General features: G+C 36.8%; 1 protein-coding gene across 1 annotated transcript; it reads right to left on the minus strand.

The window, feature by feature from the left end:
* Positions 1 to 1,014: 1,014 nt before the first annotated feature.
* LOC146379438 (uncharacterized) lies at positions 1,015 to 9,551 on the minus strand. Its single transcript, XM_084940700.1, has 9 exons — positions 9,308 to 9,551; positions 9,058 to 9,118; positions 7,046 to 7,130; positions 6,814 to 6,871; positions 6,162 to 6,482; positions 5,550 to 5,816; positions 4,955 to 5,221; positions 4,059 to 4,190; positions 1,015 to 2,531 (listed from the first exon to the last, which is right to left on the minus strand). The coding sequence occupies exons 1-9, from the start codon at positions 9,333 to 9,335 to the stop codon at positions 2,431 to 2,433; spliced, it is 1,320 nt and encodes a 439-aa protein (XP_084796826.1). The 5' UTR covers positions 9,336 to 9,551; the 3' UTR covers positions 1,015 to 2,430.
* Positions 9,552 to 14,925: the final 5,374 nt, after the last annotated feature.

Raw genomic sequence — 14,925 nt, forward strand, 5'->3', positions numbered from 1 at the left:
GAACCAATCACCCAAACAGATCCGTGGATGAAGCAGTGGCCCTGGTGTGTAGCTCTGCATTGACACTATGAACATACTATGTGCACTTTCTTATTTATCATGTAAATGTGTAATTATCTATCACTATAGCTCCCTGTTATATTTTCAACTGTCCAGATACTCCTTTTCCAAGTTGTGTTAAGAATATTATTTTGAGGATTTTTTATTTGTTTGTTTGTTCTTTTAAAACAAAGATATAGCACTAGATACTTACGTAAACCCCTAAAAATTGAATATCATATCATTTATCTCATCAAGTATGTCTGTCTGTGTCTGCACTGGGTAGCGGATGTCTTAAAATAGGCTTAAGTTACTGTTGATGCCACGACCTGGTGCTATATACTAAAGAACAGCGTGGCAGACAGCCTGAACCTGTGCTCTTTATCTCAGGATTAATATTAACCGTTTATTTTATGTTTTTAGTTTTTCTATATCCTCCAATGTACATTTATCACTATAGTCTGCATCACAAAAGTTTGTTGACAAGGAGCAAAAGGAAGTATCAGTTAACATCCTGGTGTGAAAACCACATTACATTAAAGCCACAACTCTTTCCTTTTTCAGTGACTCTGCTACAGACACACTAATGTCTGAATGTGATGTGATGAGTGCTGATACTATGCGTTTTTACATTTACTACTAAAGGCTACAGCTTTTACTAGATCATCACAGAATTATCACTAATCACCAACTAATACATGTAAAGGAAAACACAGATTCTTGTTTCATGCAAGGTTATTACAGCGTTGTCCCTTTCTACATTATGCTTGACTTAAACGTAATGGTTTGTATGGTTGAGATACATACAGAGAATAAATGTAACACTTTGAGACAGATTCATGTAAAACATGAGGAGAGCACAGATTTTATTGTACTATTGTACAAATATTATTGGAAATCTAAATGTTGGTCAACAAGCTTCAAAGCATTTATTATCATTGCATTTGAAAATACAACGAAATTTTAATTGCATCACCAGGTTGCCGACCAAACGCACACAGTTATACGTGTCTCACAAAGTCCACTTACTGACTTTTTCATACATGTCAAGCATATAACATAAATTATTGATGGATTTATGTCACCTTACACAAGATAATGAAACTATATTAAAATACTACTTGGAAGAACTGCCTGCAGGGGAGTTTGTGCCCTTCATGTTTTTGTATTGTTGCTTGATGTCTCTGTTGGTTCTCAGTCATCCAAAACACAAGCCGAGCAACAAAGCATATGCTGTGCAGTGCAGAGAGCTCTACATTGGAGAAACCGCATAGCCACTCGACAAATACGTGACACAACATAGAAGAGCCTCCTCGACAGGTCAAGACTCAGCTGTACATCTGCACCTAAAGGACAAAGTCACTCTTTCAGGGATGCCAATGTTCACATTTTGGACTGAAAAGACAGATGGTTGGTTTGAAAGAGGAGCAAAAGAGACCATCTATGTCCACTGTGAACGACCACCTTTGAACAGAGCGAGTGGCTTACGACACCAACTGTCAGCTACCCACAATGCAGTCCTGAGATCCCTCAAAAGGTCACATGATAGGGTAAAGGTCTTACAGTGGTTTCATCCAAAACCTTTGGTGGTAATGGCCCACGCCTTTTTACATACTGTGGCTAATGTCATGTCGCAGATGATTAATAGTGGGTCAATGATCACCTCCTAGGGGACAGCCCCTACTAGGGGTTAGATAACTGGGACTTTCCACCTGATGAGAGGTAAAACTTCTTCAAAAAAATTAAAACCTTCTTTTCATGTCATTTCAGATCTCTTAAGTCTCTACTATGATCATCAATTGTGAACAAACAAGCCAGTGTTTTATGCATAATACAGTTTTTTTTCCTTTCTCACTGACAACTGTGCAGCTTAGGTAATGTCACATGGTTTAGAAGTTTGGCAGCTCAGTGAAAACAGGATATAGTTTGTGGTTTTAATGTCATGACAACACAGAAAAAAGAAACCCTGATGATTTTATCTCAAACAAGAGGCACAGCCCACGTCTGCTTAACACAACACAAGGAACGCACCATCACTGACCAAAGCCTTTTATTTAATCTCCAAGGTTAAATGTTAAATGTTGGTTAGAACTTTTACAGGGTTGTTGTAGTTTATTTCAATTATGTCAAATAAAATGTAGTTTAAATATAAAGCATTTATAAATAAGCATAAATAAGTATTTCATGTATATCAAATGCCTTCTAAATAACTTTTCCCCCCTTTATGTTTTCTTCAAAATTAATAATCCAGTGAGAACTTGTTAAATATATTTACCTTCACGTTCACTGCAAAGATGGAACTGCTAAAGTGCCATAGTTTTATTAGACAGTTGACCGAAAGTCAACATGTTAGGGTTTAGGTTTCAGAATGTCAGACTGTTTAGGAGAACGTTAACTTTCATCTTGATTTGAAATAGGTGGTGTTTCTCTTGTTTCTCTTGCATGCTGCTTCAGTCTAATATCTGAGTAGACAACGTCCTCTTCAGCTTCATCTGAAAAAAGTAGAAACAGAAAACTGTGTCTTGTGTAATCAAAAGACGCTGATGTTGTACATTGAAAACTTGTAACAAGAAAGTTTTCACAAAGATTCACAATGACACAATATTTGTATTTTTTGCTCTGTACATCACCACAGTGGATTTCAAATCAAACAAAAACGTGTGATTGAAGGAAAGACTTCAGTTTTAATTAGCTTTAATTCAAGGCTTAAAAAAATAGGCCCTCATTTTCAGAGGCTCAAAACTGGATATTTAGACAATTGATTAACAAGCTGCATTAAGGCCAAGTTCTGTTTCCTTTTTATTTCCTGAAAAATGAAGCAGACATCATATCTAAAATCATACAAAAGCTCCTTATTTGTAATTGAAGCTTTTTGCTGTACATTTTAAATGTGAGCATAAGGAAGGGAGCCCAAAAAGTAAAGTACCTTCCTGGGTGGAAATGCACAACATAACAAGTTCATTACAAGCTGCAAACCAATAGTTACACTCCACAGAGTAAGGCGAGGTTTGATCTAAAAAGAGCCTGCACGTTTCTGAAAGAAATTTTCTGGACATATGAAACCAATATTAACTTGTATCAGAAGGGAGGAGGAAAGTATGGAAAAGGAGTGAAATCGCTCATGAGCTCATGAGGATACCAGACTGTATTACTAGGTGAAAGTAATGTTATGGGCAAATGGGTCAATCATGCTTGCTGATGATGTGACTGCTGATAGAAGTAGAATGATCATGAAGCAACCCCAACTCAACTATTAAATACATAATTGAATTGATAAGCCACAAACTAGCAACACATGGCTTGTGGCAACACAAGAAAAGAAAAAGTAGCATTGTAAGGTCTATGGGTTGTAGGCATTCAAACTGCAAGATTGAATTAAATCGTGTTAGTTTGTCCAGTAAAATTTTATTCCTTTGAAAACTGGAGACTGAAATAAAAAAAAATACTGGTGGTGGCCAGTGTTACCCTCAGTGTCCACGTAGAAAAAAACCTATCATATCACTTTCAAAATCCCACGTTGCTTTGTTCTCACAAGCACATTCACAAGATTTTCAGAAAACTCTGATTTTGAGGTCTATTTCACTGAGATTCGAACTCACTCAAGATTTTTGGTAGATATGCCTTTAATTAAATTTTGATACATTTGCTACGTTTCTTTATTCTCACATTATCACATTCACAAACTTGGGTGTCCCGCCTGCCCATCTGCTTAACAGGGTGAAGACAATAACCCATCAGCCTTTTACAAATGAGGGGTAAATATTACTAAATATTTAATGAAAAACTTTTGTAAAATTCTTTGAATTAAAGCTGAAAGTCAGCATTTCAATCACATATTGACTGTTTGGGTTGAAATCATTTATGGTCCTGTACAGAAGTTGCAACAAAGCTACAAAAATATCCTTTTGTCCAACAAATTATTGCCACTCACTATTTTAGAACAATTTAGCATATACTTCTGTGTGGTGATCATTGAGACAAAACTGATAAAGACAACACATTTAATATAAAAATCTTACCTTCATTAACAGTCATAATGCCAGTTGTGTTTTTGAATTTCCGGATACCAAGAAACACAGCCAGAATGAGTAGAATGGCAACAACGCTTACTACCACAGCCACAGTCACAATGCAGTGGTCAGAAATATTACCTAGAAATTAAAACCATTAAGAAGAAAGTACTGAAATAATGTAAATATAGTTTACTGGGCTACAATGTTCAATTCAATTCAATAAAACTTTATTGATCCCGAAGGTTGACCCCAAAGGAAATTGGGTTAAGGCTGCCGACCTTTTGCCAGCGCCATCTTACCCTTCCGACCATACATACATTACACTACATCACATGGGGAAGACAGGTCAGAGAGGTATAACAATGCAAAATGCACAACATGAGGAAAGACAAGGAGAAAAAAGAACCCCAGACTGCGCTCCAACAGGGAGATCAGTTTGAGAACAGAAAAAACACCTCAGCACATAGCACATCACATCTCACAACATAGAAGACATAAGCTTCAAAAGCTTTTGTAGGGGGTGGGGGGGTGAGTGTAGGTCTGTGTCAGTGTATATGCGTATGTGTGCATGTGTGTGTGTGTGTGTTCCGTGATCAGGCTGGGAGACTCTCTTAGGGTTAGAGAATAAGCGAGACTATACAAAAGACATGAGAAGCCAAGCAGCAAAGATAAGGGAGAGGGAGAAGGAGAAAGTGCGACCGCCTCCTTCAAGAGCCAAGAGTCTTCAAGTCATACGTACTTCCAATTTATGCTTCAGTATTTAAAATGCAAAACTGAATGATTTTTTAAAGAAAAATAAATCATTTAAAATGAGAAAAACTCCTATAAATACCTATACTAAATAAAATAATAAAATAAATGACTATTTAAGTATAACAGAATGTAATAATTTTTTATATTACCTGTGCAGCTTATAAGGTGGATGATGGTTTGTTCTCTGCTTATATTGTTTTGGACGATACACATCAGCTTTCCCAGCAGCTGACTATGTAAGCTGATGGTAACATTTGAAATGTTGTGGTTTTCTGCAATGCTGGGTTGGGTTTTTATCAACAAGTTATCATCCAAAGACAAGATGAACTCTACTTCATCTCCTTCAGAGGAGCAGCTGACTGTCATCTGTTTTGGTGACAAACACATCTGCAAAACAGCTGGTTCTGACACAGGAGCTGAAAGACAAACATACAGTCACATATGGATGCAATACAAACTGCAATTTAACATCCACTGTCAGCTCTGCAGTGGTCGATATCGACACTCTGTTTCTCTTCGTACCTGCTAAATTATTATTGTTAAAAAAAACTGCATGTTGCAATTTTTGTGATCTTTGGGAGAGTTTGTCAACATAGATATTTTTTAAAACAAAATCTTAAAACAGATCTATGCCGCTTTAAAAATAATCTTACAAATTATTAATGTTTTTGATTATCCAAAGATATATTTTAGCTTTACAATACATTTAACATTTTCATTTCTATTACATATATTTCACACTACCTGTACAGCTTGTAAGGTGGGTGATATTTTGTTTTCTGCTGACATTGTTTTGAGCAACACATGTCAGGTTTCCCATCAGCTGACCAGGTAAGTTGATGGTAACATTTGAAACGCTGTTGTTTTCTGTACCGTTGGTTGTACACTGTATCAACAACTTATCATCCAAAGACAAAATGAACTCTACTTCATCTCCTTCAGAGGAGCAGCTGACTGTCATCTGTTTTGGTGACAAACACATCTGCATAACAGCTGGTTCTGACACAGGAGCTAAAAAAAACAAACATATAGTCACATATAGTATAGACACAGTATCAACTGCAATATCAGATTCACTGCTACTCTAAGGAGTGTAAATACATACCAATACAGGCTTTATGTAAGTGCTTACTTATAGCTTACTTATATAAAATGTGTGCACAAAATTAATGATAATTTGATAACTCTCTTATAATATATAACCAGCAATAAGAACAACGATAAATACAATCTATAATCTGTTCATGTAACTACCTGCTTTTATAAATTTCCAGTTTTAGCTCTAAACCGCATTTTGACATGTACATTGTTATTACACAGATGTTATTCAATAAGTCAATAAGTTGTTGGTCTTACCAAGTATATGTAGATGGATGTTAACTGTGTGCAATAACACACCGTCAGTAGAACTGTGTGTTTCCATGCTGTACTCTCCAGAGTCATTTTTTGTTGCTTTTTCGAGCTTCAGTGTTCCATTTGGGAAAAATATAGTACGATTCTTGTATTTTTCATTGAGACCAAATAATTTATCATTTATTAAGGTTAAAATTTTTTCTGTACTCTTTTTCAAGCTTGTCTTCATATGTGGTTTAGTAGGTATGTAAAAAACGAGTGGTTCTCCTAAAACTCCAAAACACGTCTGGGGTCCAGGTTCAGTGAGATTGCATTCTGAAGACCCTGGTAAGAAAATGAATAAACAAATGTATACTAAGAGGGAAATTAATAACTATCATTTATTTGCACTAAATATAAAACCATAAACTTTGTATATATGTAACCAATTAATTGTTACTGACAAAATTCATGTGTATGAAACTTGAGTAATACTATTAATGGCACCGTTATCTGATGTAGCACTATACCAAACAGAAATGTTCTCTCACCAGACTAAACAATAAATCATCTAAGTAATAACAAATAATAAGATAAAACATTAAACTGGTTAATGTGGATTAACAATATGGATTCATTTTGTTCTTCTAGGTACTGTTTACTGGCTGAAGTGTACCTTGTGCCACAGCGGTCATTGCTGGAGTTGCGATGATGATGATGATCAAAATCATCTTCTGTTTGGACAGAATCAGATTATTTTGCATGTGTAGTGTACTATCAAACGTGTGAATTATCTACATAATGAATCAATAGAAACTGTTCTTACTTTGGAAAATAATGCAACAACTATTGACATACTAGACATTTTTTCCTTTTTAACTAATGTCGCCATGACTACAGTCACTCACCATATTTAAAATAAGATGTCTTCTTACTCTCTGGCATGTGACTTCACCACTGGCACCTGGATGGTATATTTCTGGTCTTTTTTCCCTTTCATGAAGAAAATCGAGGAAGACATTATTTGCCTTCATCACAACCAGAGCACTAGACTCACTGCAAATATTAAATAATTTGGTACACTACATTACTCTGTTTATGTTGGGGACCCGATCCTTGGGGTGGACCAATTTTTTGTGTGGGGTGTTTAAAAGCCACCAAGGCACGGTGTTTAGAAAAAATGTGTCTCAGCTGTTCTGATGCTCCTGACACATACGGGATCACTATGGGTTTTTGCTTAGGCAGCAGTTGTCCTTCTCTCCTGGATTGGCTAGAGCATAGGTGTCAAACTCTGGCCCGCGGGCCAAATTTGGCCCACAGCCTAATTACATTTGGCCCGCGAAGCCATACCAAATTACTATTAGAGCTGGCCTACTGGTATTATACAGCTAATATATATATTGTTTAGTATTAAGCTTTGCTTGTTCCATATTCAGTTTTCCAGCAAAACTTATTTGAGTCCATAAGAAAAGATTCATTCTTATATCTGGAGGAAGATTTTTTTTTCAATAAATATTAATGTTATCCCGCGACTTTGTTCCAGTTTTGAATTTTGGCCCAGTGTGTATTTGAGTTTGACACCCCTGGGCTAGAGCTTTCTTTAGGTGCCTTACCAGCTTTGACAAATGTCCAGGTGGGATAACCACATTTACTCAGGGCCTTCTTGATGTGATGTTCTTCTGCCTCCCTGGCCGCTGTGTCTGTGGGGATGGTGTTGGCTCTATGTTGTAGCGTCCTGATGACACCCACTTTATGCTCCAGTGGATGATGAGAGTCAAACCTTAAATACTGATCCGTATGCGTAGGTTTACGGTACACATCAGCTTTTAGATGTCCCCCATTACTGATGGAAATCTCACAGTCTAAGAAGGCTAACCTGCCAATTTTCATATCCTCACTGGTGAATTTGATGTGTCGGTCCACCGAGTTAATGTTATCCATGAATTGTGGTATGTCCTGGGACGTTCCAGGGTAGGATACCAAAGCCCTCTTTTCGACTTCTTCCATGTACAAATTGGCCACGATGGGTGGAACTGGTGAACCCATGACACACCCATGTTTCTGCCTGTAGTACTGACCCTTGTATGTGAAATAGGTGGAATTAAGATACAGTTCCAAAAGCAAACACACTTGGTCGAAGCTGAGAGTGGAAATAACCTCCCAGCCCATTGTTCCTTCAGTGGTGCTGGTTTCAGTCATTATGCTAATGTAATGTTTATAAGATTGGGGCAATCTACAGTCAGCTGAGACTAAAGAAGTCACTTGGATGAGTGACAAACGTTTCTCCCACTGAAAACGCTACGTCCAGATGAACAGAATCAACTTTTGAGGATTTACTTACTTGGATGACTGAGCATGCTTTAAGACGATGTACGACGTTTAGTTAAAGTTCTGTGTGCATATGTGTGGGTTGTACCTGTATGTCAGATACTTTCTAAAAATCACATTTTTTTGTTGGAAGCACTCACAGTATAAGACTTCCCATTATTTTAACAAGTCTAGTAACTCTCATTTTAATTGTTATATTAATTGTTATATGGCTGATAATTACAAATTTTTCTGTGCTCGCTGATAGAGGCCACATTTCTTTTCTGAACGCCATATTAGAACTATCCTATCAAACAAATTATAACTATCAATGAATATTTTGCAGCAATAATTACATGTGAAAACTGTTTTCAAATTGCTACTTTAAGCTTAAATTTTACTGTTGTCGTCAACACATCAGCACTATTTATGACATATTTGTCTGAACTGTGGAAACCAAAGCTATGGTGACCAATCAAAAGGGTTTCATAACATTTTTTGTATTATCTAGTGTTTTTTACAATCATAATCAATCAATCAATGTTTACATTTTTTAGATTGTTTTTATAGTACAGTAATTTCACCGATGAGAATTAAGTTTAGCATTACTTACCAGCAACTGGAGTTCTTCTCTGTGGCGGCAGTTATGACGGGCTTTGGGCTGCTGTGTTTGTCTTGTGGTTTGGACAGAAATTAGTAAGCATGTATTTAAAGTCATGTTAGTCTTACTCAAGCATTTAGTGTCTCATCATACTTGTCTTTACTTATACAAACATGTAAATACAGTAGTTAGACAAATTAGAGTATCACTAGTCATTTTTGAGCTGCTGTGGATGGAACTTAAAAAGAGTATCTTTACTTACAGTTACTAAGTGTAGCCCAGAAAATCATCTCGGGGTTAAACTGTTGATAATAGAAGAGAATCTTTTAAGGTGTGTTTTGCAATATATGCAAAAAGACAGCATTGAGGGTTCCTTTAAATCATGGAAAATGTCCCATTATATTACTATATCATCACAAAAGTTTAGATAAGTTAATTCATCAAGACACCCAACACAGATAATCCCATGTTCTATTCTCACTAGACTGACTGTGATACCGCATGCTTCTCTGAATCTCTGTAAACATACCAATGAAGCACTATATGCCTTTAAAAGGATTTTATTCTCACGTCCTGCAATGTGAACTCATCAACATGGTCTACAGCAAGTATCGGTTGACACCCTAATGTGGGATGCTAAAACTATGTTAGGTAAAAACCACAGCTCTTTCCATTTTAAATTTGTTGCAGATGCGCTGACTGATTGAAGTTTATATTTAAAGATACAAAGAAAGTGAACTAGTACACCCACACAAAGTGTGAGAGAGAGGGGTACAATATCATATAAACTGCAAGGAGAGAAATGTGATTATAATATATTAAGGTTAGTTAAATGATCTGGTATAAAAGTAATAGAATAATGTTTGTGTATTAAGAGTTGTTTATACTTTGGAGACATTACTTCACAAAGACACAGTGAAGCTCCTTCTGATCGTCTCTATACTTCTCCATCAACACCCTGAAAACAAACACTGTATCTGTAGCACTCTTTCTTGGCATTAAGCTATACTGCTACTCACTCGTCACTTTCTCTCTTATTAACCTAGCTTCAAAACTTTCCTTTATCTTCATGGTATGGCTCATCCACTATACATCACTCATGTTCGTAAAAACTAGTACCAGTGCAATTCTCCATTCCTCAGCCATCCTCTCACTCTCCAAGACTGAGTTAAAATAAATCAACTTAAAAAGCCAACTCTATTTTTTATCTATGTTAGACAGACAGATAGAAAGAATTGCTTTTAATTCATTTCTTGGTGATGTAGTTTTATGATAAGCCAAAGCCAGCTTGGCTCAAAACTAACTCAAATTATCTCCAACACACTGCTGTAAGGTTATACTATTACTCTGGTGCTGAACCCACCAGTTTGCTCATTTCTGTCACTTGGTATATGGGTTTGATAGCGGAAGCATAAACTGAGCTAGCACAGTTGTTGTATTAACAATAACATTTCAGTTTTTACAAAGCTAAACTATACTTAGACTAAAAAAATAACATAAACATGTACTTACAGCATACATGTATAGTCTCTCAATGTAAGTCTGCTTTATATGTATGCAACTAGCACTTGCAGTATACTAGGCAGCTAGTGGCTAAAATCACTGGTACTGGCGCCACCTGGTGGTGAGCTTGTAATGCTTCATCCCAGGGTTAATATTAACAGACTGTTAAAAGAAGCTGTAACTCAGGAGTTTTCGGTTCTTTTCAGTGCTTTGAGAAGAACACATGTCAGTTGTAAATCATTCCTTTCTATGCATGCATCAGAGTTGTCGACACATTTACGTTTATATTTGAGAACATTTTACACATTTACAAAGCTTTCACAAATCTCTGTTTAAATTTCGATATTTGTTTACACATTTACAAATCTGATCTCTCACATATGGTTGTAAATAGGAAAACATGGATTGAGGTACAAATACACAACTATCCACTCAAATTTACAAAAGAATTACTGCAGTAATAGCCTTTACAATCACAATTAAACAAGATCTTGCAAGTGTTCTGCATTTTATTGCTTCTGGATATTTGTAAATAACACTGGATTCATGAGGTGAGTGCTGATTCATGCATTACTTGCAACTCAAAACTTGTTTCTCACCATAAGTATTTTTACTTTTACTACTAAAGTTTACAGATTTTACCAGAATATGACAGAACAACAACAACACTAATCACACACTAGTATATTCTACTGCTGTGCCACTGAGAGCATCCTCACTGGATCCATCACCACCTGGTATGGCAACAGCACCGCCTACAATCGCAAAGCTCTCCAGAGAGTGGAGCAAAGATAATTGGAGGTGAGCTTCCCTCCCTCCAGCACATCTACAAGAAGCGGTGCCTGAGGAAAGCGGGGAGGATCATCAAAGACTCCAGTCACCCCAGTCACACACTGTTCAAACTATTTCAGTCCAGCAGGAGGTACGACAGTATCCGGTCCTGAACCAGCAGACTGAGGGACAGCTTTTTCTATCAGGCCATCAGACTGCTCAACACTGACCACTAACATTTCATAGACACTTCACTGTCACTTACCGAAACTTCGACACTTATGCACTCCATATTGCACATAAATGCCATTTCTTTTGCACAATATTCATACTGCCGACTTCTCTATATGTTATATATATGTATATATTAGGGCTGCCACGATTATTCGACTAGTCACGATTACGTCGACTATCAAAATCGTCAACGACTGATTTAATAGTCGACGAGTCGTTTGAAGCTTTGTAAGATCACAAAAGACTCAGGAATAAGTAGTAGGATTTAAGAGTGCAATAATGGACTGAAACAGAAGATGGCAGCACTGAATGTACAAGGATGCCAGCTGCCGTTAAACCCCGAAGAAGTAGCTCTGTCCCAGAATTCATAGCACAGCCCAGCTCAGTTTCCAACAATGGCGGCAGCTAGTTAGTTTTAATATTACTCTTATTATTCTCTCTGTGTCACAAAATAAACGTTTAACATATTTTCAGGCGAGAATGTAGCTGTGTAAACCTCAAATATCTGCTCAGTTTATCAAGACACCACATATTTTCAAAAGCGCTCCGACGTTTTCGGAGACGTCTGTTACCCACTAGCTCGATAGCTATCCGGGGGCACGGCTCACTAGAGCCCGTGAGAACACCGGACTCCGGGCAAATCGTTTTCAAACCCACCGCTGTCTTTCGCTACTCAGGTTAAATATATATAAGTCACTTAGATAACTTAAAATGTTATTGTTTGGCTTTTTTTAGTATTTTATTTGTTCCTGAGTAAATCGGTTTGGCTGAGATTAAAGTTATAGTTTTTACACAGCTGAATAAACGTCAAGCAGACAACTGATTATCAGAAGCATGAGATGCTCGAGAATATACTCCAGTGTCCTGTTATATTTTAGATAGCAAGGAGTTTATTAAACTTCACCGAAACAATCTGCAAATTTCATTAAAATTTAATAAACTATCATCTTGTCTTTATTTTTAGTTAGCACATACCTTAAACACTTAAAGCTGTAAGCTAATGATAGTTATATAAGAGCAGATGCATGCTGGTGCAATAAGCTGTACGTGTTATGTCCAAAGGATCTGATTAGTCGACTAATCGCAAAAATAATCGGTGACTAGTCGACTATCAAAATAATCGTTTGTGGCAGCCCTAGTATATATACACATGCATACATATATATTTGGTATACATATTTAATAATGTTCATACATTCTTATATTTGTACATATATTTATTCTTAAAATTCTCATATTCCTATTCTTATACTTTGCTTTGCTTCTTATTTTTCTTGTATTTTGCACACCACTGTTGTTTGTGAAGCTTGGACACAAGAATTTCTCTCGCATGTGCTGTACCAGTGTGCCAATAATGTGATGTGACAATAAAAGTGATTTGATTTGATTATAAAAGAAAACAATAATTCTTGTTCACAAGTTACAGGGTGAGTTTATTACACTCTTGTCTCTTTCCACTTTATGCCTGGCTTTGGTTTATAGTTTGTACTGCAAAACACAGAAAATAAATGCAACATTTTGAGAATGTTGGGATTAATACTGGGATTAATAAAGTATGCTGATTGAGAAGGAATTGTGTGGAACACGAGGAAAACACAAGTTTTATTATACTTTCAAAATGTCACATGATCACAAAACATGACATACAATACTGAGACTCTAAGCTGCAGGCAAAAAGCTGTATGCACTGAGAATACATGACTAAAATAACAAACTGTAACAGGAGAAGTATTTCTAGAGTGAGCCTTTCATGTTTTTTGTATTGTTACATAGAACAAGTGGGCATTTTGATATCTGCTATGATTCCTAATAGTAAAATCAGGCCAGTGTTACGCAAGATACATGTATAGTATGCACTTTCTCAGCGTGTGCAACTAAGTTAGTATCACATGGTTTCATTGTTTTACGGTCATGACAGACACAGTGAATATTAGCTAAAATGTTCAAGCTATGAGATGATGGTTGATGCTTGACTCTGCTGTTGTCTTAGAGAGGCACAGCTCACCTTTGCTGTTATCTGCTTTATATACAAAGAAGAGCACAAGAAATGCACAAACACTAATGACCACAGCTTTTAAAATCTCCAGTGTTATATGTAAGATGTTGGTGAGAGCTTCTAACTGAAACTGCTAACTTGGCATGAACAGGTTTAAGACTGGTGCTAGGTCAGAATGTATTAGGGGAAAGCTAACTTGCATCTTGATTTGAACGTGGTGTTGCTTTTCTTGTACGCTGTTTCACTTTAACATCTGAGTAAATGATGTCATCTTCAGCATCATCTGAAACACATAGAAACAGAAATTGATTTTTAGGTAGTCAAAAGATTTTACAATTATATATGAAAGACTTAACAATAATGTTAGGATACTGTCAGATTCAGTTTAGTTTGTGCTATGTGCACCACTGCAATGGATTCTGAAAGAAACAACCAAAATATGATTGAATTCCAGACTTAGGGAATTTAACAAAAGTGTTGCATTAGCTGTTTATGAGTTGGATCTATTGAACCCTGATGTTAGATTGCATCCCAAAGACCCAAATTGATGCAGGCCATCAAAACTTTAGGAGAACTTTAGAAGTCAGTAAACATTCAAACAAACAGGTACATTCTTTAAAAAAAGGATTTCACTGGCTGGCTCAGCAATGCCATTCTTCTTCTTGCCATGCATACCTCCACCTCAGAGGCTCTTTGAGATCCCTCATGTAATCCCACCCCCACCTTGACCTCCTTCCTCACACTACACTACTGTCTCACTGTCTTCATACATGTCCTGCACCACCCTCATATAGTTCTTGGACACTCTTCTTCCTCATATAGTGCCCTGTTTTCTCTTCTCCACCCAGGCACAGTGCAACTCCTTATGGCCTTCTCTATACTTCTCTATCAAAACTGTCTCATTAACATATGACTACCTCATCCCTCCTTAACCTAATGTTAAAAACCACCTTCCCACAGCTTCAGGGAATGGTTCAGTCTGTTTTGCAAGTATCTTCCCTGTATCTTGTATCATATCTTCACAGGTATGTAATCTGGAGTTCAACGCTTCCGTACAGATCCTTTGCACTTCCTTCTTCACTATCTTCACTCCATTTGAGGCCTTCCTTTCTGAAGGTGGTCCTTAAAATACTCACTCTAACTTACTGCACATCCTTTCCAGCTCATTTTTTTTAAATAACAAGTCAATACAAGGCACTTCCTCCTTCTTCAGTATCCAGCCTCACATACACGTCAGTTTTTAGCCTTTTTCCTTTGTCACCTCTCTCTTCGCTGTACACTAGATACCAAGTTTTCCCGACCTTTTGACTTTTTCTTTCCCAGCCTTGTACTTTCTGGTGCTTACTCATTCCAACACCAAATCTCCTTGTCTTCTT

The sequence above is a fragment of the Perissodus microlepis genome, chromosome 10 (genome assembly GCF_051167445.1).
Source record: "Perissodus microlepis isolate ML-2025 ecotype Zambia chromosome 10, ASM5116744v1, whole genome shotgun sequence".
Lineage (NCBI taxonomy): Eukaryota > Metazoa > Chordata > Actinopteri > Cichliformes > Cichlidae > Perissodus > Perissodus microlepis.

Coding starts and splice junctions, on each gene's coding strand:
- LOC146379438 (XM_084940700.1), bottom strand. CDS start 9,335: ATGATTTTCTGGGCTACACTTAGTAACT. Junction 6,872..7,045: donor GACATCTTATTTTAAATATG/GTGAGTGACTGT, acceptor CTGTCCAAACAG/AAGATGATTTTGATCATCAT. Junction 5,222..5,549: donor CCACCTTACAAGCTGTACAG/GTAGTGTGAAAT, acceptor TTTGTCTTTCAG/CTCCTGTGTCAGAACCAGCT.